Source organism: Papilio machaon, chromosome 1 (assembly GCF_912999745.1).
Source record: "Papilio machaon chromosome 1, ilPapMach1.1, whole genome shotgun sequence".
In the NCBI taxonomy this organism is placed as follows: Eukaryota; Metazoa; Arthropoda; class Insecta; order Lepidoptera; family Papilionidae; genus Papilio; species Papilio machaon.
In genome coordinates this window covers 3,083,311-3,109,487 of record NC_059986.1, presented here as the reverse complement: position 1 = coordinate 3,109,487, position 26,177 = coordinate 3,083,311, and the positions used below count along the sequence as shown (strand labels likewise).

The 26,177-nt window shown below is 35.6% G+C and overlaps 2 protein-coding genes across 2 annotated transcripts; one reads left to right on the top strand and one right to left on the bottom strand.

Annotated features, from left to right (window-relative positions):
- Positions 1–436: 436 nt before the first annotated feature.
- LOC106714292 lies at positions 437–5,701 on the bottom strand. The gene is made up of 10 exons (XM_014507305.2): positions 5,624–5,701; positions 5,005–5,124; positions 4,422–4,807; positions 4,137–4,347; positions 3,895–4,043; positions 3,573–3,764; positions 2,587–2,761; positions 1,816–2,030; positions 1,298–1,495; positions 437–974 (listed from the first exon to the last, which is right to left on the bottom strand). Exons 2-10 carry the CDS (start codon positions 5,108–5,110, stop codon positions 840–842), a joined length of 1,767 nt encoding a protein of 588 aa, XP_014362791.2. The 5' UTR covers positions 5,111–5,124; positions 5,624–5,701; the 3' UTR covers positions 437–839.
- LOC106714189 (sodium-coupled monocarboxylate transporter 1) lies at positions 5,560–25,355 on the top strand. The gene is made up of 13 exons (XM_045686468.1): positions 5,560–6,029; positions 8,462–8,670; positions 9,318–9,477; positions 12,779–12,844; positions 20,596–20,647; positions 20,926–20,993; positions 21,205–21,359; positions 21,516–21,656; positions 21,822–22,046; positions 22,187–22,368; positions 24,145–24,383; positions 24,522–24,797; positions 25,218–25,355. The coding sequence occupies exons 2-13, from the start codon at positions 8,474–8,476 to the stop codon at positions 25,245–25,247; spliced, it is 1,791 nt and encodes a 596-aa protein (XP_045542424.1). The 5' UTR covers positions 5,560–6,029; positions 8,462–8,473; the 3' UTR covers positions 25,248–25,355.
- Positions 25,356–26,177: the final 822 nt, after the last annotated feature.

The following is a 26,177-nucleotide window of genomic DNA, read 5'->3' as shown; positions in this document are numbered from 1 at the left end:
TCCAAATCGAGAGGACTAATTGTCGATTGTGTAATTGTGAGGAATAATTATTTATGGACAAAAGATAAATTAGTTCTAACAAACTGAATGAGAATGTAACTTGTCATCAGTGCTTCAAATTCATACAATATTAAATCGTTTATCGTTACAGTGAAAAGTGTTTTTGGAATTGGACACAATACTTACAATGCATTTTCAAGGAATAACCACTTTCGTATCAGTCATAGATGTCAGATAGCATGACAATGCTTAAATTGCTTTTAGAAATAACATTTACGAAAGCAGTTCGAAGAATTCTCAAACTTTCTACTTTTTTGTAATGCTATAACCCCCTCGTGAGTGTATTTTTGTAAATTTAAACAAGTAAGAAAGGCGTATTTGGATTCATTCGCTTGATCTGACTGAAGTCAATATTAGGTTTTAGGTTGTCGCTATCTGGAAGAAAATTATAGTATATCGATAAAGCTTTTAATACTTGCGGGATTCAAGAATAAACAGACGACGGAAGACATTAAACCGCTCCAGCATTGTGACATTTCTATGTTTAGATTTTATACATCGGTCAGTCTCGCTTGTTAACATCGGAATGTAAGAGAGTAGAGCGCCAAGTTGTCTTGATAATAATAAATCTTGTAGGGCAGACAAAACTTTTGTTGCTTGGTATTGTCAGGGGGTTTGTCTTTGAAGTGTGAAGCACTGTGTCATTTCTCAAAAGGTCATAACTTTCCAGATAAATATCTCATATTTGAAATATAACTGCACAATTTTGTGGCAACGAAGACATTTAACAGATGCATACAGTTTTTATTCATATTTTTCATGAATTACTTCTGAATATTTTAAAAACGCAGAGTATCAATGCCAAATCCAAAATGACACGTCAAATTTTCAGGTAATTGCTGCCTCGCGGATCCTTGGTCAGTGTCTGTTTTACCTTTAACAACTTTTGCAGTGGCTTGACTGTATTGCAAAGACTGAAAGAAAATAAAATAAATACGTATTGTAACTTAGTTTTTTAACATACCGTTATGAACTTATGAGGATGTACGGTTTCACCATACATGCCCAGTATCTTGCGCAATTCGCAACCTTAGCTCGCTACGCTAAGCATTTTTATAACTAACAATTTTTACTTGTGAGTACGTCCAAACTTTACTTCACTAACTTTACTTTTGACTATAGATTAATACACCATTCTGATTGTAAATTTGTTAAGGTAAGTAGACTTAAAGAAAAGGACATTGGCATTTTTACATATCTCATATTTTTATCGAATTAAATTTTCAGTAATTCTTACAGAGAGATCTCCGTCGCCGTAATAAATAGCGTCATCATCAAGCGTGTCATCCCAGTGATAGTCCTGCGAGATCTGAGTCCAGTCGGGTCTGTTGAGAGCGCATCTGATAGTCGCTATTGTGGCCCTTTGTTCTTGCGGCCCGGCTTTCATCGTGTGAGCGCTCTTCTTATCGCCTTTGCCTTGCTTTACAGGGATGCTCTGAGCGGAACGATTGGGATAATAATTAAGACATCAACATTATTAATGACTTGAGTACAACAAATATTTCATTACTTTTGATTTATAATGTATATTAATTGTAGTCACATGACAAACATTACAGATATATTGCTGTGGTTATAAATATAAATTTATTAATAGCTAAGTTGTAAGCTCATTAATTATGCACAAGACAAGGTCAATTTTTTGGACTTAATATTTACCTATAATTACATCTTATCTTGACCTAATTAATACATTGAATCAATCTTTTTGTTATTAAAATCCTGTCATATATTTTTTAAAGTCTAATACATTACCACCGTATACACGAGTCTCAGAGTGACAACAGTTCGGAATGTATCTCTTAGGCCAATGAGATTGGGACAGAATATTCTAACAGCTGGCTCTTGGAAGTTCATGATTTTGTTCCACGGCACCCTGTTGCTCTCGAAGGTAGTGTAGTGGCGGATCTCACGTGAGTCTACCGCCGTCAAGTGGAAGATGTGAGACCCTCGTGATGATGCTTCACCTTCTGATAACCAATATATATATATATATATATACGAACGAGAAGATACTAAGGTATATAGAAAAGCAACATTTAAAAATGTTATAAAATGTTGACTGGCATTTATATTAATATAAAAGAAGAACTATCCATTTTATTTAGTCTATACTTGTCCTCGTTTATATTATAACAGTTGTCGTTATGGATTTACTAAATGTTGCCAACTACTCCGTTCGCGCGGAATTAAAAAAAACTTATTAAGTAGCCTATGTGTTCTTCCAGACTATGTTCTACATCTATGCCCAATTTCATCAAGATCTTTTAAGCCGTTCCGGAGATATTTCCATCCATCCATCCATCTAAACCTTTGCATTTACAGTATTAGTAAGAAGATATATGTGCGTTTGTTCCTATTACAAATAGCAGTTTATAAAAAGTATTTGTGTGAGGTGTGCCTGGAGCTCGACTAAAGGAAATCTCGAATCTCTGTTTACCCTTCTCGGTTACTGTAAAAAAGTGGTAAAATCAATACCAAAAATGTTGTGTGTTACTGTTTGTAATGAATTTTTATAACACTTACCCAAAACCGATTTACTTTTGACCATGGATCCAATTTTGCTCGGCTCCCACAAGTCGTCTTCCGGCGGCGGTAACATTTCCACCAAGGAATCGTTGTTGCGAAACATTAAGAAATTTCTTCTCGTCGCGTCTAACAACGGCAGTTCCAGTTCAACGTGGAAGGTCATTATGGCACCCTGAGTAATGATTATTTTTTTATAACTTACATTGTCCTCTACCGACTTAATAAGCCGGCTATTACTATACAAATAACTATATTAAAAGTTTAGTTAGTATCAGCTTAGTTTTAAGAATAGTATATTATTGCAACGCGAGTTATTCTGTTCCCAGACAAATGTGCTTTTAAAATACTATAGTTTGTTTTTGGTAGATCTACCCTTTATTTGCATGCTATTATATACAGTGAAACTTGGTTAAGTGGGACCTGGATAAGTGAGAAACCTGGATAAGTGAGAAACCTCCATAACTGGAACTCATGCTGAGGTCCCAACACTTGGGCACTGAATTACCTCTGTTAGTGGGACGAGGTAAACCTCTATATCTGGGATTTGTTCTTTCGATTTATCATCATAGTTACCTCTATAACTGACACAGCGAGTAAATTTTATATGCATAAACCTCTGTAACTGAGATAACATTGTTTGTTTACTCATTGTTATTCTACCCACAAATTCCACACGTAATTCCAAGTACGTAAGTACAAATTTTGAAAGTAATTTTATTTAATGATCGCAACTGTATAACTGAAATAACCTGTATTCTCACCTCTATTAATGGAACCCTCTGTAAATGAGACAGATATTTATTTATACCTGTATATCTGAGACACTGGGTAAGTGGAATACCTCTATAAGTGAAACGACATTGCAGGTCCCTTGATGTCTCACTTAACCAGGTTTCACTGTACCACTAGGCATACGTTTTCTTAACAAAAGTTTGACAGCGATATTTTTTTCTATCAACAGCAGGAGAACTTTTAATATTAACCTTATCTCCTTTTGGAGGCTGAGGGGCAGAAATTATCCGGAATATAGTAAAGTTAAAATACGTGGAGCGCAAATCATCTGGATGTATTTCCAAGTTTTCGTCTGGCCGATCTGTAGGAAGGACTTCTCGCAAATCCAACCATTGCAGTCTGGGTAACTTCGACAAAGTGCAGCGTGCATAGCCCGCGCAAACCTTGTTAATGTGTTTTTTAGCTTCAGTCAATATTAAAAAAAATAATTTTTAAATTTTACCTAATCATTCGATATCATTAAAATGCTTAACAGCGCCATCTATCAAACGTAGCAAAAAATATATCACTTACTGCACATGGGTTTCCAGCGAGCTGCAACGAAACAAGATTCGGCAACGCTGACATAGCATTTAGGGTTGTTTCTAAATCACAGATGTCGTTGTCGCTTAAATCCAAAACCGTGATGCTGTCAGGTAATTTACTGATGCCTTCAACACAATCTGATGACAATAATTTGTGTGTGAATAAATATTATTATTTTCAAAACTTTTAGCATTATAGAGTATTTTTAAGTAATTAAACATTCACTTTACCTATAACATTTTTGGCCAGTCCTAAATACAACAAACCGGATGGTAAACCTGTTGCAAGGACTTCCAAAGTTTGAATAAAATTACTTTGCATCTCAAGAGTTCTCAGTCCACGTGGCAAAAACCCTACATCGACCTCACGCAAGAAATTTCCACATAAATTAAGACGGACCAGTTTTCGAAATCCGGTTAACCCTTTATCTAATTTGGTCATCTAAAACACAAACGATGTCTGTAAATACGTTAAGAATGTCATACACAAATAAGTAGTATTGTTTCAGATCGTACTTCACAATCGTTTACTCTCAAAACATTGACGTTCTTAAAATCATGTTCCAAAACCTTTCTGTCATTGTTAGAAACAGCGTTTTTAATTAAATTTATTAAGTCATCAGTGATACAATTGTCGTTTTGCCAGCATATTTTACTTTCTTCATTAGCAAATTTTTCGTTATCCCAGATCGCAGTGGGCAGTATGAGTTCCCATTGATCTTGAAGGCTGATATTAGAATGTTTGTCAAGAAAGCCACATAAGACGCTTTTACTAATTTTTTGTTGTAATGCCTGAGAAAATAGAACTTCCGGTACTTGACGGCGGTAGCGATTTTTGCAATATCTAGCTGCTTCTTCTTGAATAGTCCAGTCGACGCCAGTTTCTATTCTTTCTTGATAACCTGGGCGGGTTCATTTAAAACATATTACAAGAACATTAACAGAGATAAATTAATTTAAATTTTCAATTATAAACAAAAAAATTAACTACTTCTTATATCAAAAATATTACAAGCAATGTTATAATCTAAAATGTCCCTGTATGAGTTTTACTTGCCCTCTTATTTCATTGCAAGAATTTCGCAATATTTTTATGTACCTTCAACAGCATCGCCCGGAACAAAATTCAAACTTGCGTTACTTATTTCTGGTCTGTTTACCGCTACAACCACTTTCCGTGCAACTTCTTTAGTTTTTGGTGGCATATTTTAATAAACATCTGAGTAAATAAATTACAAAATATTTATTAGTATTGTGAGTAAGTAGTAGTAGAGTGACAAACGTCAAGTATCGCTTTATATTGACATGTTATTACGTAAAATGTAAAATAGGATAATAAACCTTTGGCTCACTTATGAATTTTTCATATTGTGTGATTAAATATCTCGACAAGGTAAACTAATTAAGACGATTTCTTAGAAAATTTATTTTTGAAATTAATTTTTGAATATAAATTTAATTATAAGAATTTTTTTATTATTTACGATGTAACTTGCGAGAATCACGATCGTTGCGATTACTATTTCATTGTATCTCGGTCGATAAAACAGCCGCGTATTAGTTGTACCGCGCAACCACTAGAAGGCGCTGTGACGATAGTTTATTCCATGATGTGAGAATGTCGGATGTATTGCATAGTTTGGTTTGTTGTATTTCGCGATCGCGATTGACGTATGTTGTTTATGTGTGTGTTGCGTACGTTATAAAACCAGACTTACTTTGCTGCTTTGCTGTATGAACGTCACATATTTCATTCATTTGACTCACTCTCTACGCTGTTACATGTCCGTAATGTCGCGACTGTTTTGCTGCGTGTGTGTTTCTATTTAAAAACTGCATTTTCTGGAGCGACATGTGGCGAGGGATATGTGTTTTCTGATATGTGACTTTGACATTTCGTATGACATAATGTGCGGGAAATTCGAATTTTTAAGAAAATAAAAAGGAATGTAGTGTTTTGTTATTGAATTAAATGTATGTAGGAAGTTCAAGTGAAAGCAAAGTGCGGAACAACTTGTTGATTGTTAATCGCCGCTATGACCTTTCCGTGATTGGCACAGACCATATGTGTGAATTTTTTGCAACGTGCCTTTTAAAAGTTATACACCTGGAATTGTATTGAAGGTATTATTATATATTACTAACAAAACCTGCCTCTGCAATGCCAAAAACACGTCTAAATAATAAAAATAATGTCAAGGACGCCGATAGGTTCACAAAATTACTTACGTATTAGTAAAATTGTTTTTATCTCTGGCATCCAATTATGTATATAGAAACCTCATTTGAACTTCATGATAGCTACAGTACGAAAAGGATTTTAACACTTTTTTGACGTTGACAGGAGGACACTAGTGAACTGTTATAATTTAGTTTGACTTATGCCCAACGGTTCAGATAATCTTGTCTGTGTATACTAGCTTTTAAAATCTGTAAGATCTCAGACCAATTCTTATTAGATTAGGTTTGATTACTAATTGAAAATTAGGAATGCGGAGAGTTTGTCATTTACGAGTTGTTTATATACATACAAATTATACTAGCGAATCGCCCGGATGGCAAAGGATATCTGTACATCTGAATTCTTTTCTATCATATCAGTAGTTCCCTTAACAGTAACGTCCCGTCTCATAAAAACCATGTAAACACGGGCGCCCCCGGCCCGCGATATAATTTTTCGGTTAAGCTAATTGTTTGTGTTCGCGATATCTTTTAAACTAAACATCAGAATACTTTAAAAGACAATATTAATGTATACTTGCATACTGTAAAAGACAATATTAATGTGCATTAATTTTCCTGATAACGAATATATTGATTTAGATAAGGATTAATATTAAAATCGAAAAATATAGCGCCACAAATAACATACAATTTTTAATTGCTTTTTCTAAAGCAAAAACTAATTGTTGTGAAACTTTCCTAACTTAACGTTAACTTGAACTTAACGTTGTAGATCTTTCCGAGATCATACAATTCTTTCATACATCGTTTTTATATTGGCCTAACGGTTTAGTCAGCGTAAGTCAATAAAGGCATATTTTAAGGGGTTATGAAATATGCTTGTTATTCATGTACACTAAACTTTCATTACAATGAAGTATATAAAGAGACCATCCGGAAAACATAACCTGCATGATAGTGACAAACGTATTTTGATCCGTCTCATGGTTAAGCGGAAAATTTGATTCAGAGGTTACGAAAAGCAACTTACGTGTATACCTAAGGTTTAAAGATGAATAAGTTCATATGAACACGTAAAATATAATTTAATGACAAATCAACTTTAAAACAGCAAAAGGAAGTGTATCTTGACTTCCGATTTATGAGATATCGCCTACTATCGTAGCAAATTGAAGGCTAAGGGCTATTTCAACGAGATTACCATTATTTATATGGAAAATTTTAGGGACATATCTATATGACCTTTAAAAAGTACTTGTTAATTTAAATAACTTAATATTGCCATACCAATAAATATAAATAAAAAAAAGTCAACGGAAGAAAGGAGGTCAATGGAATTAACATACATTCAATTAAGCATACATTAAAACATTGTATTTTGTTTTTTATGGATGTGTTTGTTTGAAATATATGTTTTATTATTATTACATATCCATGAAATTAATAACCCTCCAAAATTGAACTACTAATACAGTCTGGAATATAGCATTCTCATAGGTTTTTTCCATGTAGTCAAAGTAGCTTATCTTACTAATATTATAAATGCGAATGTTTAGATGGATGGATGTTTGTTTGAAGGTATCTCCGGAACGGCTAAACGGATCGTGATTAAATTTGACATAGATGTAGAACATAATCTGGAAGAACACATAGACTATTTATGACGTTTTTTTAAATTACGCGCGGACGGAGTTGCGGACAACAGGTTGTTTTGTTATAAATATGATCGTAATTATTCTTAACATTTTAATAATCATTTTGAACTATTTAGAAGAAAGATCAGATATTTTTAAACGAAAGGAGTTATAATTAATCATAGATGATTGACATCTAAGTATGTCATAGCAACACAAATATCATAGAAATATCAGCATAGAAAGTGATGCTTAATGATTACTTGATAAATATTAGACTGTTGTAATTATAGTGTTAAACTCTTTTTAATTTACTTAGTGTAATGAAAACTAAAATGGTTACTACACACAACATTACGACCATTTTCTATGAGGAATATTCTTTATTAAAGTAAAGGATTGTAAATCATACCTTGCGAATAAAATAAACATTGGGTTTTAGGTATAAAGTTTTTCAAATATCTTGACGGCTCCAAAAATCTTACGAGTCACTGTGTAAAACACAATTTTAAGTGTAGCAGGGCACACGATTTATACTAGTTATAATGTAAATCGGGCTTATGCATGCGCCAAGTGGCTTCAACGCGGGTGGTGGAAATCTCGTTCCCCGCTTCCGCAACTATTAACGTCCCATCGATGTCTAAAATCTATGCCGCGTCTCTGATGAAATAGCGAGCCGTCACTATGTTTGGATGACACTGTAGTAGGTATGAAAATCTTTTTGTTTTTTTGTTATAGAATACTATCAAGATGTTTACGATGACGGAAGGAGGGTTCGGGGTAGGGGACTTTGTGGCGTTCGGGTTCCTGTGCCTCGCGTCCTGTGCTGGGGGTCTGTGGTACAGCGCTATAGGGTCCCGAACTAAAGCTGTAGTGGATATACGAGATTACTTGCTCGGTGGACGAGCAATGTCAACATTCCCTGTCGCTATGTCACTTATAGCCAGGTAATTTGCACGATTTTTTAACTTAACTAGTAAGTGGCGCTTAAGTTGGCACTTCGGGTAGAAGAGTACTCCTGTTCCGTAAGTGCCAAATCAAATGTTTGTTACTATACCTATACATGGACGTATTTGGATCAATAAATTTATCTTGTATACGTAGTCATAATTTCACAGTTAGAACAATTTCTTTTTTAATATACAACTAAGAAATAAAGACGTCCATTTACTGATCGACCCAGATCATTAATCTATATATATAAAAGCAAGTTGTGTTAGTTACACCATTTATAACTCAAGAACGGCTGAATCGATTTGACTGAAAATTGGTGGGCAGGTAGCTTAGAACCAGGAAACGGACATATGATAATTTTTTCTATGTTTTATTCCGCGCGGACGGAGTCGCGGGTAAAAGCTAGTCTATATATATAAAAGAAAGTCGTATTAGTTACACTATTTATAACTCAAGAACGGCTGAATCGATTTGACTGAAAATTGGTGGGCAGGTAGCTTAGAACCAGGAAACGGACATAGGATAATTTTTACCCCGTTTTCTGTCTTTTATTCCGCGCGGACGGAGTCGCGGGTAAAAGCTAGTTGGTAATAAAATATGAACACGCAGAGATTAAATATTTTTCAAAATAATTGAACAGTTATGTGTCTGGAGTGACGATACTGGGAACGCCTGCGGAGATCTACAACTACGGCAGCCAGTACTGGCTAGTGGTGGTCGGAGTGTCTCTTAGCTGTGTGGTGGTTGCTACTGTGTACCTGCCAGTGTTCTGCACCTTAAGACTATCTTCATCATATGAGGTGAGTTTACAGAATTGAATTATAGCTAGCGATAAAATCATAAAATATGGGTAGAGAAGAAAAAAACTGGAAATAAATGATTGAATTACCAATTTCTAAGGAGTCAATTTAGTGACCTTTTAATTTAAGTAAATAGATGACAAGGCAATAGTTGTATTGATGTTTACAGTTATGTTTAGAGTTCACAGTTGTTTAACTTATTCACAAGTTATATAAGGAAAATTATGGCCTCGATAAAAAAATACCAGACGTAAACGTAGATCATCTTATGTAATTTACGACGATATTGTTCACAAGGAAAACAGTCTTATTTCCTCATAGGGACAAACACGTTTTCAAATTCAAAATAGAGGAGGTTCTCAATTCGTCTGTATGTTATTTTCCACATTTATTTCAGAAAGCGTAGATTGAATACATCACAAATATCACCACAAGATTTATTCGTTCTTTCTTTCTTTCGTCAGACATTATCATTGACTTATATAGGAACGGCTACTACTAAACTAGTCGGTGCCGACACTGGATATATGTACGTGAGAGTTTTAGTTCCTATATAAGTTAACCACAAGATTTAACTTTGTGGAGTAATTTCCCATTTTTATATAGAACTTTTTTTTTTAGTTTGAGTAAACTAGGCACGAACTCAAAATGTTATCAGTACTTGTGCACTCTAACCGGATATTCCTTCGATGAAGGTTGATATGTGAGTTATAGAATCTGATAGCGGAGAGCAATCTGATAAACGTAATTGATATGAGAAATTTTTGAAATAATTCAAGGAGTAGTCACTGAAAGAAATATACTAGTCCTATTCTCTCAGTTACTGGGGGTTTCTGAGACCAAAACCTTGGTTTAAATCATATTATGTCTGTTTTGTCAAAGAAAATGACAGGGATGAAAATATGTTACCGAGACAAAAATCTATATATACAGAGACTAACTCGTCTTACAAATATACGTTAGATATTTCAGCAGATTTACAGAAAACATAAATATTTATTATTGGTATGTCATTTGTTATGACATCATTACACATTAGACACTCCATCTATTAAAAACCCGTTTAAAAATACGATTGTTTGTCGTGGACATATACGCTATTTTTTGTCTTATTCCTTTTTTAAGGATTGAATGAAAGAGACTTTAGAAGATGCAAGTAATATTAGTACATGTATATTGAGATAAAAATAAAGATGTTAAATTATTTCCGAGCAGGGTTTAGTTTTACAAGGCTATCGAATCAATGGAATCGGCCATGTTGGTCGTTTCATACAGTTATCTCAGGTAAAGAGATCCGTGTATACATGTTATCATAGCGCCGGCAATCTATCAAGTGTCTAGTTGTCAACCGTACAGGACTTTGTACCGTGTTATGTTATATCACTTACACGTTATATTTTTATAACATTTCGTAAAAAAACTTATGCATGCTTTGTAGCTATAATTAGAATAAGTGGATTTAATATTCTCTTGTCTAAATTCAACAATGATTCATTGATTTAAAAAAAAGTTATTGCGACTGGAATCCGAACTCCTTTTTCACTGAATTCGAATTTTAGGTCCAATTCCACTGTAAGTGTTTTGCGCCGATGTGATATTGCGAATTACACTCCGGGGAAGAAGGCTTTACACCTTACAAACTCACGTACATCAAAATTAAAAAGCAACTTATATATGCACAAAAACATTACCTTCTAGTCTGTCGGGCAAAAACGTAGGTTTTGAATTCGTCCGTGTGTTTCTTTTTTCTATCGAATTATTTTAGGCCATTTTGGGCTAAATATAAAAAAAAAAATCCATGTGTTGTAGATAATACAAAGAGTGTAAATGCTGTTTCTGAGAGACTATATATAATACATTATAAACCAAAAGTTGAAAAGATTTGCAAATCGCATTGAAAAGGTGTTCGTTATTTTAAAATCTTCCATTGAGGTCATTAAACTTTAGGACGTATGAAGTTGAATTATAAATCGTTATGAATTACCTACCTTAAGTTTTATTGCCCGCGTCGATTGGCGCTAAGCTTATAACAATGAAGATCTTATCAATCGGCTCAACCGAATTACCCACAAACAGCGTCTGTGTGTTTGTTATTAGGAACGATAACGCAGTAAGTAATCGCCAAACAATCTGATGGATTTAATTCCATGTCATCTTTTACTAGTTAGCTTTGTTTAGTAGTTAATTAATATGTTGACTAACACCTTAGGGACCTGATATGTTATGACGTAGTGATAAAACCAGTCATTACTGTAAAAGGATCGCATTTAATAGGGACTGTTAAATGTTGTCACTGTCACTACAATGAAATGGCGCCACATTTTGGCAAGGATTCATTGGCAACTGATTTCTCTTTGTTATCTATAAATTAAAGTAAAAATTTATGATTTATAAATTACAAATAACTGAATACGTTGTGCACGTTTTATCGACGTATCAGTTAAAGACCATTTTATGTTTGTAAAATATACCTAACCTTGAGACTACAAATTCGAAAAACATGAAGAAAAATATATTAATATCTACTTTTCCTTGAAGAGTTGAGATTTAGCTGTTACGTTTAATATATACAATAATTTATTATTTGACTACAAAATTAGATTTAAATGAGAAAATGCAGTTTTTCTTTTTCGTGTTCGGATTCGATTCGTGTAGGATTCGTTTAGACTTAATTTCTTGAAATAATAATACTATTTTATTTGTAAAATTGCGTCTTGAAATTATATTATTTGGCTATATATTTCGTATTCTACAGTGCTTCTTCGATATGCAGCCTGTTTATCGCAAAACGGTATAATGCAATGCACTAAAATTTTAATGTATAAATAGGAGTGTACTGAGCAAAGTTTGTTCAGGCATTAATTTTTTAATTTCCAATCTCACGCGTTCTTACGAATGGCAAGAAACGTGACCTCTTGTCAACGAGTAACATTTTTCTGTAGTGATTATGGCATCATATTTCTTGGAATTCCAGCATACTTTGTATACATCTGTTGGATTGTATAGAAAATCACCCCAGAGGGCCTCAACCCAAAAAGCCTTGAAGGGCATCATATCGGTGAAACATATGCTTACAATCGTCAACTCTTGGTGTCTAAAATATTATGGCGATGAGGACTAAAATCATTCAATCAATTATTACCGTGGATTACCATTGTCGAAATATTTGTACAAAAATATAATGTTATCTCAGTTTTTTCAGAATTATTGAAAGAGACGACAAGATATTTTTATAAAAATCTTTAGTCAGTGTAAACTACTCGTTTCATGGTTGTAAAAACTTTCTTTTTTTTCTTTGCAGTATTTGGAGTTACGGTTCAATCGGCATGTCCGCGCCGTGGCATCCATTCTGTTTTTATTGGACGAGGTGAGTTCTAAATTTATATGCATTAAAGATTGCACTTTGTATATTGAGTCTAAATCGGTTTTTTGTCCTGGGAAATCATTTGCTTTAAGAAGTGTGTGGTTGATGTAAAGATTGTTATCTCTTACATGTATAAATTAAGAAAACATATTTAATGTCAAAGAATTTTATGATTCTAAGTGAATTTATAAAAGATGTCTGTTGATCATTGCAACGATCAATTCGATTAAGGTCGAACTCTCAGCAGAGTGTTGATTACGTCATTAGATAGCGTTTAAATGAAAACTGTCTCTATGACAGATGTGTTAAGACCTAAATTGGATTCAGTACGCACTTATTTGCTGGCCGTGCACTTGACTTGTGGTTTGCATTGATTTGCCAACAGTGCCATAAACGCTTATCGATAAAAAAACGATTGTTTCTCTATGCAAACCTTTGAAATAAGCCTTTAAATTTTATATCCTTATTTGCCTAATTCATTCATTATAAGTAAAGTTGCCTTTAAGACATCGTTTGGATTCGTATTAAAAATGTCATTACGAAGTTTAACAGCTGAACCAAATAATAGATTCAAAGATTGTTAACTTACTATCTATGAGTAAGCAAAAAAGGGTTGATCGGCCTCTAAACGATAGATCAGGTTTTAATATTGCTCTTGCAGACAAAATGCTACTTTATATTAGCATAGACGGTTTGTGATCGATTATTGGGTTTGGTTGTAAAACAATACTAAACACAATAAAAGTAATGATAATATAAGCACAAATAAGTATAAGATATGTTTTGTTTAACATCATTCGATACAAATACAATTGATCATGGAAAATATTTTAATTGAAAGAACTAATAGGTAACTACAGATCACCAACGATCTCTTAGTCATGAGTTTTTCTTTTTGTTTTGTTTTTTCTTGTGATTTATTTTTAATCAGTGTATGGTACAAAGGTTCTGAGTCTATTTATTGAAAGCATACGGCGTAGAATTCAATTGGTCTTAGTCTTGGGTTTCCACCGCTAAAAGACGTGCACACGAAGTCGTGTTTCTGATGTTTTCAGAGAGAACGAGCGGGATGACAATATATTTCCGTATAGGTTTCGATTGAAAAGGCCATGATTTAAATTACAAATGATACTAAATTCATTTACTTTTAATTTATCCTTAACATAATAAGTTTAAACAAGTTTCAACCTTGAACATAATTAACTTCAAGCGCTTTTTTTGACGATAGAAAAAAGAACATTGACCTAGTACGTTATCAATTGTCATTATTTACCGCCGTTTTGTTATCATTGAAAACGTATCTTACGTTTTTCATTGCCTTAGAACACATCTCTCTCGTTCACTATGAAGGAAACAGAGATAATAAAATAAAAAATATTACAACTATTAATTCATAATACTTATAGAGTGATTATTATATTTATTAGTGAGTTTGGTTTTTAAAATGTTACTCTGGGTTTCGACTGCACTGACACTTGTCTTGTTATCTCTATTTTTTCATCGAGAGAGACAGTGATGACAATAGGTGTCATTGCAGTGGAAACTTACAGTTACAATTCAAATGATGTCTTATTCTAAATAAGAAGTTGAAAGTGCTCAATCTGCAATTCTATTGGAGGTCGTTCGCTGACTCGCGCGCATGGACTTTGAACGTAGTCCGACAACTTCCTATACAAACATCATTTCTCGACTTACGCTTCGATATATTTCTTATTTATATTTTAAATAGCTATCTCCTGCAACTCCGTTTGTGCGGAATTAAAATAATAATTAGTAGTCTACTCGTATGTGTTCTTCCTGCCGTTCTGGTGATACGAAACAAAAAACATCCTTTCATCCATTTATACTTCGCATTTATAATATTAATAGGATTAAATGTACAGCCAACAGCTAGTCTTTAGGTTTGGATTCGATATCGATATATAACTGGAGGGAAATTATTTCTAAATTTATCATCATCATCAGCACATTATATTTCTCCATCGGAGCTTACCCTAAGTTAGAGGTGACAAGGCCATAGTTAACTACGCTGGCCCAGTGCGGGTTAGTTGACTTCAAACATGGATCACGATGTTGTTGTTGGTTGCATCACGATGTTTTCTTTCACCGTAAGAATATCTAAATGTACATATGTAAATCGAAAATCGAAAAACACAATACATGGCGGATTTCGAACTCATGACCTGCAGATATAAGTCAAGTGCTTAACCCCTGAGCCATTGACGCTCTTGAAATTCAAAATTTCTATAATATTTTTTAGTCTTTCTTGCGATTATGACTTCGTTTTTAGCAGCTCGTGATTTAAGATTGATTTAAATGAGCAATCTAATCAATCGATCATTTAACGTGTTGGCACACACCTGTCTTAACGTGCGTAGCGGAATAATATTTTATTTTTATTCGTCAATTTAAATCATACATACATATTGTCAATGTTGTAATTTGTCATTAAATATAAATATTTAATACTCTTCCTTGTTTCTTTAACGCAAGCATAAATTTTTATAGACATCTCCTAAATATGTGGGCTTGCTCAAATCATGACATCTTCCAAAGTCCGTAGGAGTATTTAAGCTATCTGAGCTTGACTTTATTTACTTTTTTTACCCAACATCCCAAAACGAAATGCTACGTTAAAAAGATAACTGTAAATTAGATTGTTTACTTTACAAAATGTTGGTATGTATTTCTATTTATAAGTGTCAATTACGAGCCAAGGATGTGCGCGATTCCGGACTTTGTCTCAGGTCGACGTGGCGGGTTCACAACAATGGACAATGGTCAATTGACCATTTAAAAATGTAATGTTATGATCGTCAACACATAAATTGGATCTCAGTATCCAAGCGGAGGAACTGTAAAACAATCCATTACACGTTTACAAGAAATATTAATATTTTCTATACATATAGTAGTTTTAAATTTTAGTTGTACTATCAAAGTATGCCCTTATACAATTTCAGAAAATGTCCTTATTAAATATACATAAAGAAATTAAAAGCATTGTTGTCTATATTTACATTATATTTATTAATGACATAATGTTGACACATTATTGATTATAATGTCACTGGCTTACCGGCCAGTAACTTAATTATGAAAGAGGTGATACACCACAGTTTCTCCCCCCTAGCTTCGGACCAAGGGAGCAGCTAGGAGCTGGTCAATGTGCCTACGCCAGACAGAACCGTCATCAGTTATTATTTTATAATGTAGTCTCCCTAAACGTTCCTGAATGGTCCCGAAACGCCAGCGCTGCGTGGAGCCGACGGTATAATCACGGGCCTGGATGCGGTCGCCTGGATTGAACTCTTTGATAAGACGTGGCTGGTGTTTAACTGATGGTCGTCGGAGTTCCCCTTTCATGAACATGGCATGTAGCGACGTGCGTACCTCCCTACCAAACATAAGCTCGTAGGGGGTCTGGCCGTTAGCGTCCGGCGTTCGACGAAGTCGTGTTTTAGTCGTGAGGAGCTTTTGATATATTGTTCCTCCTTCCCCCTCTAAGCTTCGTAGTATCCTTTTCACGGTTTGAACGTATCGTTCGGCTTGACCGTTCGTTGCTGGATGGTATGGAGCAGAGGTCTTATGAACGATCATACTGTCTTTGAGGAATGCTTCAAACTCTTCTGAGATAAATTGTCGTCCGTTGTCAGAGACTAAAATTCGTGGTATTCCAAAGGTGCAAAATAATTCTTTCAGTTTTTGGACGCACCAAGTAGTTGTTGTGGTTTTGGTAGGTATTATCTCAATCCATTTTGAAAATGCATCTACTATTATAAAAAGTTGGTGACCCTGGAAAGGTCCCGCAAAATCAATGTGCAATCTTTGCCAAGGTCCATCAGGTCGTTCCCAATGGTGAAGTGGTGCTTTTTCAGGTTCATTCTGTTGTAGTCTGCAAGTTCTGCACGATTTCACCTTCTTTTCGATGTCGTTATCAATCCCCTTCCAATATACAAAACTGCGCGCCAATAGTTTCATCTTAACTATTCCTGGATGGCCGAGATGTAGTTCATTTAGCACGCGTTCTTGAAGTGTTCTAGGGATAAGAACGCGCGCTCCTCTTAGTATACAGCCGTCATGTAATGTGAACTCATTGTCCTTGAAACCGAGTGTTCTTAGCGAGATGCCTGAATTAAGTGCCTGTAGTAGAGGTCTGTGTTCTGAATCATTTTTAGTCTCAGTTGCTATCGTATTTGGGTTGATGTCTATAGTATTAATTTGCTCTAATTGGAAATTGTAGTTCTGGTCTATTTTATTAATCCTTGTTGACTCTATTGGAAATCTTGATAGGTAGTCGGCATTGGAGTTATTCGCTGAAGTTCTATATTCAATATTGTAGTCAAATCCGGACAAGAAATGGGCGTAATGAAATAACCTCATAGTGCTCATTGCTGGTAAGGTTTTATTTGGATGAAATATGCTTGTAAGTGGTTTGTGGTCTGTTATGAGGGTAAATTTTCGGCCGTAGATATAGTAGAAAAATTTTTTTAATCCCCAGTGAATCGCCGTAGCTTCTTTGTCAATTTGACTATATCTTTTTTTCGCTGTCTGATAATGTTCTCGAGGCAAACGCAACAGGCCTCTCTGATCCGTCAGGAAGTCTATGTGATAGGACTGCACCAAGCCCTAGTGGTGAAGCATCAGTGGCCAATACTAGTGGTTTTGTTGGATCAAAGTGTGTCAACACTCTTTCGCTTAATATTTCTTTTTTGATTTTGGTGAAGGCTTCTTCGCACTGTGTAGTCCATTGAAAGCTTGATTCTTTCTTTAATAAGTTGTTCAAGGGATTCGTGATGGATGCGAGATTGGGTATGAATTTATTATAGAAATTTGCCATACCGAGAAACGTTCTCAATCCTGCAGTGTTTACTGGGCGTTCTGTTTTTATTATAGCATTTATCTTGTCCTTGTTTTTGTGCAGGCCATCTTTATCAATAGTGTGCCCTAGGTAATTTATACTTGTTTTAAAAAATTGGCACTTATCCTTGTTTACTCTGAGGTTGCTTTCTTTCAGTTTATCAAGCACAAGCTTAAGTCTTTGTAACAATTTTTCCTTTGAATCTCCTTGTATAATTATATCATCGAAAAAGCATTTGACTCCTTCCAGCCCCTGCAAGAGTCTGTCCATAAATCCTTGCCACAAGCTCGGCGCGACTTTCACACCGAACATAAGTCTGTTAACTTTGTATGTACCTTTGTGTGTACTGAGTGTTTGTAGCATTGCGCTTTCGTCGTCCATGACCATATTAAGGTATGCTTGAGTTATGTCGAGTGTACAAAATAGCTTGCCGCCGTTCATTTCTGCAAAGATATCCTCTATCATCGGTATTGGGTATTGTTCATCCGATATAACTTTATTTAGTGTAACTTTGTAGTCTGCGCAAAGTCGGATTGACCCGTTCGGTTTGACAACTGGTACCACTGGGGTTCCCCACTCAGAGTGGTCAACTTTCGTAATGACCCCTAGCTTGCAAAGTCGCTCTATTTCTTCATCCACTTTAGTTTTTAAAGCGTAGGGTATTCTTCGAGGTTTGATAAAAATTGGTTGTGTGTTTTCTTTAAGGTTAAAGTGTCCCTTGTAATTAGGTATTTTACCCAGGTCGGACTTAAAGACTGAGGTTTTATAAAGTTGTAAGAGTTGGTCTAGTTCTAAGTTGTTTGTATGTTGTATAGTTTTTATATCTGCTAAGTTCAAGTTTTCCAGTTCCTTCATCCAACTGCGTCCAAAAATAGGATCTACATTGCCATTGATTAAATATAGTTTACCGTGAAATTCCTTCTCTTGGTATTTGCATTTAACGTACGTGACTCCGACTGGTTTTATTACTTCTCCTGTGTAAGTACGAAGTTTAATATCTGTGTGGAACAGTCTTTTTCCAATATTCAGTTTTCTATAGTCTCGCATTGACATTGACGTTAATGTTGCTCCAGTATCAAATTCCATTTTCAGCTTTGCGTTCTCGATCTGTACTGATATCATGAATTTCTCAGTTCTTTCGCCAGATATCATATTGATATCGTTCAAGTCATCGTTATCGCTATTGTTCGGCTCTTCTAGTTGGTGCGAATTGGGTCTCGGTGCCTTGTAGTGCAGATTAGGGTAGCGTTGTAGGCAAACGCGGGTAAGATGGCCGATTTTATTGCATTTCCGGCAGGTGACATTGCTGGCGTTACATATCCTGCTTTCATGAGAAGATCCGCAGCGAAAACATTTACCTAATAAATTTCGACGTGTGATTTGTCTTGAGTTTGAAGTTTTAGGTCGATATGTGTTTGCAGAAATTTTGTCAATACTGCCGTTACTCGTGCTGGGCAATACATTTGTAGCAATAGTGTCGTTTTCTGTTTTTCCCATTTCGATTGATGTTGCTATTTGAACTAGTTCTTTAAATGTGCATTTATTTTGATCTTGTAAAATTTTTGTTCGTGCGTCATTATCTTTTAAGCCTCGTATGAATTGTAGGCAAAGGAAACTTTCTGATATGTTCTTCTCACAATGTTGGCAATTAAATTCGCAGTTTGTTGTTAATTTTTTTAGTTCCGCTGTGAATTGAGCTATAGTTTCATCAGATTTTTGTATTCTTGATATGAATTTATGTTGTAGTGCCCATTTGCTAGGTTTTGGATCTACATATTCATTAAGTGTTTCGGTGATGAGATCAAATGACATATTAATTGGTTCTTCTGGGCATACTAAGTCACAGAGCTTTTCATGGAGCTCTGGTGATAATGTAGATAGTATAATGTTGGTTTTTGTTTGATCTTTGGTAATATTGTTCAATCGAAAGTAGGCTTCCAGTCTTCTCTTAAAGTTGTTGAAAGTTTCTGATGCTCCTAGTGGTTGAAATTGTATTTTAGGTATGCTCTCACGTATCTGCTGCTGGTCATGCAACTGTTGTTCATTATGATGTTGCGCTCGCTGTTGTTGTTCTTGCTGTCGTTGGTTTAGTTTCTTTTTCGTTAATAGTTTAGTGATAATTGTTGTGTACAGCTCTTCGAAATCGTACCTGTACTCCTGTTCTTGCTCGTAAGCGGTCTCGTCATGCTGGTCGACGGTGTGGTCTTCGATCGTTCGCTGAAGCTCTCGCAGAGACTTTATCGCTGTATTAAGGCTCTCAGAGCGAGCTTCGATGTCCTCGTCAGACATCGACGCCCTCGATGTTACATATTTTTCTATTCTAGTGAGTAACCCTCTTTGGGTACTCCGCTGTTTTTTTACTTTTTCCATGTGATCGTGGGTTTAAAACTCGTCGCCAATATTAAATATACATAAAGAAATTAAAAGCATTGTTGTCTATATTTACATTATATTTATTAATGACATAATGTTGACACATTATTGATTATAATGTCACTGGCTTACCGGCCAGTAACTTAATTATGAAAGAGGTGATACACCACAGTCCTGTTACCTTTTCAAAGCTAAATTTTAGGGCTAAACTCCTTAGTAGCGTAGGACAACGAGTTTTTATTCCGTCGGAAGCGGTGCCGTCGGGGATTTTAAATGATAAATGAATGAAAATTTATGCATAAAACTGTGTAACATTGGATTTAATTTTTGAATTAATATTGTAATTTTTCTAAGACATTTCCATCAAAATACTTGTGAATTTTAATGGTAAAGAATAATAATATAATTAGCCACACATTTGTGTAGGTGAAAAATAAGTGTAAAATTTTATATTTAGATTACAACATAGGTCATTCATTTTGTTTGCCCAAATGATTACAATAAGTGTTGTTCTTTCCAGGTATTGTTTCTACCTATGGTCATCTATGTTCCAGCTTTAGCATTTAATCAATGTAAGTTAGTAATTAATGTAGTATTAGTTTATTGTTTTTTTTATTCTATTTGTATTTAAACTATAAAGTAATATTGTTCGTCTCTATATTCCTATTTTTGTAAGATCGATAGATGATATAAATTGACATTTGAGGGCACTTATAAATAGACATGTTTTATTATAATGAAGCCAACCACTCATTTTAGTTCGTAGTTGTACTATCAAATTATTTTTACACATTTGATACGAAGGTGAATGTAATTTAATTTTGTTTTTGTTACGTTTTTTATTTTGCAGTGACAGGGTTTAATGTATACGCAGTTGGTGGCGTTATGGTCGCTATATGTGGCCTTTATACAGTATTAGTGAGTATTATTTCAACTCTGTTTATTTTAAATTTTTCTATTAGGTTACTTAATCTTTTTGTACAAAAATTGCTTTTTTTGCTGAGGAAAGGAAGCTCATCTTAAAATTAAGAATAACGCGATCTAGTTTTAACTAAGTAATTTAAACATTCTTCACTAGAGCTGCGTATTGTTTTCTTCTACACAAGCATGACAATAATGTTGTTATTAGGGCGGTCTGCGCGCAGTGGTATGGACGGACTCAGTGCAGACGGGCATCATGTTCATTGGCGTGATGCTGGTTGCGGCAGCAGGCACCATCGCCGTGGGCGGCGTGCGCGTCATCCTAGATGTCACTGGGGAATCTGGCAGACTTAGCATCTCCAAGTTAGCACATTTTTAACGTTATTTATGATTTATATATATTTAGATTAGTCTCCTCACTTTCTAAATCATCTCCTGAAAGTCAAATTGGTATATTTCTTTGTCATTAACAAGGAAAAAGATTTTACAGGAAAGTTCTGATGACACTAATGTTTGCAGTTGGGACTTCTCGCCATACGTGCGGCAGACTGGCTGGGGTTCGGTAGTGGGCGGATTCCTCTACTGGACCTGCTTCAACTCCGTCAACCAGACGATGGTGCAGCGCTACATCGCACTACCCAGCAAGAGAAAAGCTATCATGTAAACATTCTGTATATATCACACTAGTGGTCGCCCGCGACGTCGTCAGGGCAGAATTTAATAAAAGTATCTTATAATACAGATACTCCAATTTTATTAATATGTATTGATATATAGATTGTTGGCCCATGTTTGCTATTTGCTAACCATCGTTTACACTTGCAGTGCATTAGCGATCTTCTGCATGGGTGCGATCCTGGCGATCTCGCTGTGCGTGTGGTGCGGGCTGGCGGCGTGGGCTGCGTGGGTCCGCGGTGGTTGCGCGCCCGCCGGCCGTCCGCTCGTCGACGACCGCCTCTTGCCCGCCTTCGTCACCTACGTCTCCAGGGTCCAGCACCTGCCGGGGCTCGCGGGTGTCTTCCTAGCTGGTGTATTCGGAGCCGGTTTGAGGTTTGTTAAGGTTATGTTTTGTTGACAGAGAGCAGATGAGTAATGTTTTAAGGTAATCGCCCCCGCAAGAGGACTCCTTTCTTGAAAAATTAACGAATGTGAGCGTGGAAGTGAGTTGTAATGTGAAACATTTTTTCCAGTTCTCTGTCGGCGGTGCTGAATGCTTGCGCGCTGGTGGCGGTGGAGGACATAATGCACGGCTGGCTGCGGCTGCGACTGCGCCCGCTGGTTGAGGGTCTGCTGGCGCGCGCAGTCACCGCCACCCTCGCGCTGCTCTCGCTCCTCATGCTCGTCGTCATCACTAAACTCGGCGGGGTGCTCGGTTAGATATTGTTATTGCGAACAATACTTATTTAGCTTATACAGTTTTATTTAAGAACGTGCTAACACGGTAAACGACTTAACCTAACTCTCTTAACTTTCAAATGTAAAAACATAACTAAGGTAGGGTAGGGCGGGGTTAGTTGAGCAATTTTTCACTTGAGCGGATGTAGCTCCTCAATGATAAGTCTCACTGAGTTGTTATGCGGCTTGATGGATTAGTAATTTATCCCTTAACAAAAGTGTCCATAGTATTTTTTTGTAGCAAATCGAATTTAAGAGCTACAGCTGTTTAAATGCGGAAAGTCAAGTATGCTCAATGTACCCCATAGGTGAGGTAAGTTGAGCAAGGGTATGGGGCAAGTTGAGCACTAAGTATGTCTAACCAAACTATGAGCTCAATGTTGACTAGAGATGAAGTAAAATATGTGTTTGACAATCAGCTCTTTATTAATAGTCTTTTAGTGACAGAACAACAAAAACTTAAAATAATTTTCTTTGGATAATTAACAGAAAATAGAATAAACAAAACATCAACGAATCAAGACTAACTTCAGGAATAAATTCAGTATTTTTGTTTAAAATCAGACTTAGATATCTTAAAAAAATAATAATAAGATTTTAGCAACTTAATAAGTATGTTAGTATTACAGCTTTCCTTTCTTCTGTTAGTCTTATCTGTTTCTCTAGAGCCAGCCTTTGAGTATGGTCGTACAATTTCCGGGGAAAATACTGGTACAAGGTCGTCTCGTTTTTTATTTGTTGCTTGGACAAGCTTCGGGTTCAGCTTGACTGGTTGAGGCACAGGGAGTGGGATTAGGATCAGTACTGGACACCACAGCTTGCTCTGAATGATCTTTTTCCGACTCAATAGTTTCTGGTTCAGAACGATCGATTAAAAATGATGGAGAAAACTCATCCTCAACAAAAATGTTTGCATTATACGGGAAAACGCCTGTCTTTTGAAAACCGTTAACAATATTTATACTTGTTTAAACAGACGGCAACGAATCAGCCACTATTTATGGTATATCATAAATAGTGAGGGTTTTCCCCGGGTTGTTTCGTCGTATGGTAAGTTGAGCAACTATAGCTCAACTAACCTCAACCCGGAATTTTAAAATCAAAGCGTCTTTATAAATAAATCGTAAGAATTGTACCCAGAACCTCTTTACATATCAAAAGTACAATAACTCTATAGCAGATTAACACTTACCTGATTGAAAAAAATCAACAATTGACTAATACAGACGAAAAGTTGCGATAAACGACGTATTTACTTTTTGGTCACAAAATAAACAAAACGCTCTGGTGCTTCACTCGTTCGTCCAGCCCCCATTAGCGAACGCGTGGTGATTATCCCTCCCGAAACTCTTTCTTTTCGCCATACAAAGCTTATGCGTACAGTGAATAGTTTGCGAGATATTTCGATTGCCCAACTTGCCCCTATGCTCAACTAGCCCCGCTCTACCCTACTTTACTTACTTTAATAGTAATTTTGACTAAAATTGGATAATGCGTGTCTTCATTAAAGTTACAAAAAAGTCAATGACCCTGATAGGTGTCAAGACAATCTTACGTAAAACTTTGCGTAATACGTAGCTCTCATCGACACCACTCCATGTCTTCATATTTCGTCATAAAGAAATCTAAACGTTCAATGATACATAATGAACCGTTGAATAAAGTTCAACTAGTTCTCTTACAAAATTCTCTTATGCTGCGTTTAGCGCGGAAAAAGCTTCGAATACCTAGTAATTTGTGTCTGTTGCGTTAGGTGTGGCTACAGCGCTGTCAGCGATCGCGGCGAGCTCGACGTGCGGCATGTTCACGCTGGGCATGGCGTGCTGGTGGGTGGGGCCGCGCGGGGCCATCGCGGGCGCGGTGGCGGGCGCCGTGGTCGCAGCCACAGTGTCGCTCGGCACGCAGGCCGCCGCCGCGCACGGCCTGCGCGAGCCTCCCATGGACTACGCCATGCAGTGTCCCAATGCTACCTTCCAGCCTCCCGTGTATCTAGTGAGTCCTAGCAAATTACCGTCATGACCGCTGTAGGGACGTCGCAATGGACAAAATTGTCTGTCACCATTTTGATAACCGTTTGCTTACGATTCACAGGGTGTATTTTTATATGTAACCGAGGAGGTCGGTTTCCAGGATCCAGAGGAAGTGTTTCCACTGTTCCGCATCTCGTACCACTGGATAGCGCCGCTGGGGCTGGTGACGACGCTGTGCGTGGGGAGCGCGGTGGGCTGGCTGTGTGACCGGCGCCAAGGCGTGCCGCTGGACGCCGAGCTGTTCACGCCGGCAGTGTGGCGCCTGCTGCCGGCGGAGGCGCGCGACAACGCCGGTGTGACGCGCAGGAACCTCGCCAGCAAGGCCGCGGACACGCCGCCCTCTGCGCCGCTCATTGTGGGACAAGCATCTGATAAGGTAAGTGTTATCAGACTTGACTTACCATCAGTTTCTGAGAACAAAATCTCCGTTTAAAACATATTACTATCACTGTTTTGTCAAAGATGACAGGGATGACAGAAAAGTAGTTAATGAATCTAATAATTATTTAAATTTCTGACATAATTGTTATTCCAGAAAAAAAAACTGGACCCTCATATTTAGAGAACTAAACATAGTGTAAAATAAAAATAAAATTCTACTTTTAAAAGTGAATAGCAATAGAATTCTTAAAATATATTTGCTTGGTTTCACAATTAGGTGTAACAAACAGTATATTAAAGATCACAGAAGAAGATTTTAAGTCTTTCAAACCTTCTTCGTATCAGAGTTAGATAAAATTTGGGCAATATTGTTGAACGAAATCAAGTAAAATGTAAAAATATATATGTATTTCAGATTGAAATGAATGGAGAGTCGAGCAGGTGAAGATTTGTTTAACTTTTATACAAATGTACATATCGTTCCTGTGTTTATAAAGTTTAAGAATACTTGTCTAAGATGTTTTATCATGTAATGACTAATATTATCGGATATGAAGACGTAATTTTTTTTAAAGATAATAACCGTCTTTTCTATTTGAATATTTAATACTTATATAGCAAATAATATTAAAATTAAACTATATTTTAAAAAGTTATAATTAAAATAAAAAAATATATTTGGATGATAATACCTTAAAATCATTTAAACGATAGCATACACATTCATGCTTTAATAAGTACTTAGATATTGGCGGAGTTCTTGAGAAATTACTGAAATATTTTTCGATCTTAAACATAATTGAAATTTTAATTTATAAATTAAATTAAAATATTAAATTTTATTAATCGTTTTAAATGTTATTGTTTATTGTGAAACACATAAAACATTGCTGTTAATGAATTTTAGAATAACTTAATCATTATAATTTTATATTTAGATTCAAATAATCCGAAAAGTCATTAAAGTCATTCTTATTTCAAATTTTTTTATATTAAAAGGTTTATTTTACAGCATGAAAAAATCCTTGTTTTAAATATATTAACTAATTTATAAATTAATTAGACAATTAGCCAAGCATTTGTTAGAAATAAGTGCTGTTTCGTGATTTTTAGCTCGAATATAAGCGAATTGTTGCCCAAAGTATTATATTTTGTGTAGAACTGGTGCTATAAAATGGTTATGATTGGAAATAAATTATATTATGATGGTTATTAATAAATGTAATTAGTTTTCCGTCTATTTTTGTAATTATAAATTTATTTAAAAACATGAACATATAACAAAATGTATACAGTATTTAAAAGTTTAGTAGGAAAATACAGTTAATGTAAATATTTAACAATTTTAAAATATTTATAAATACATATTTGAAGA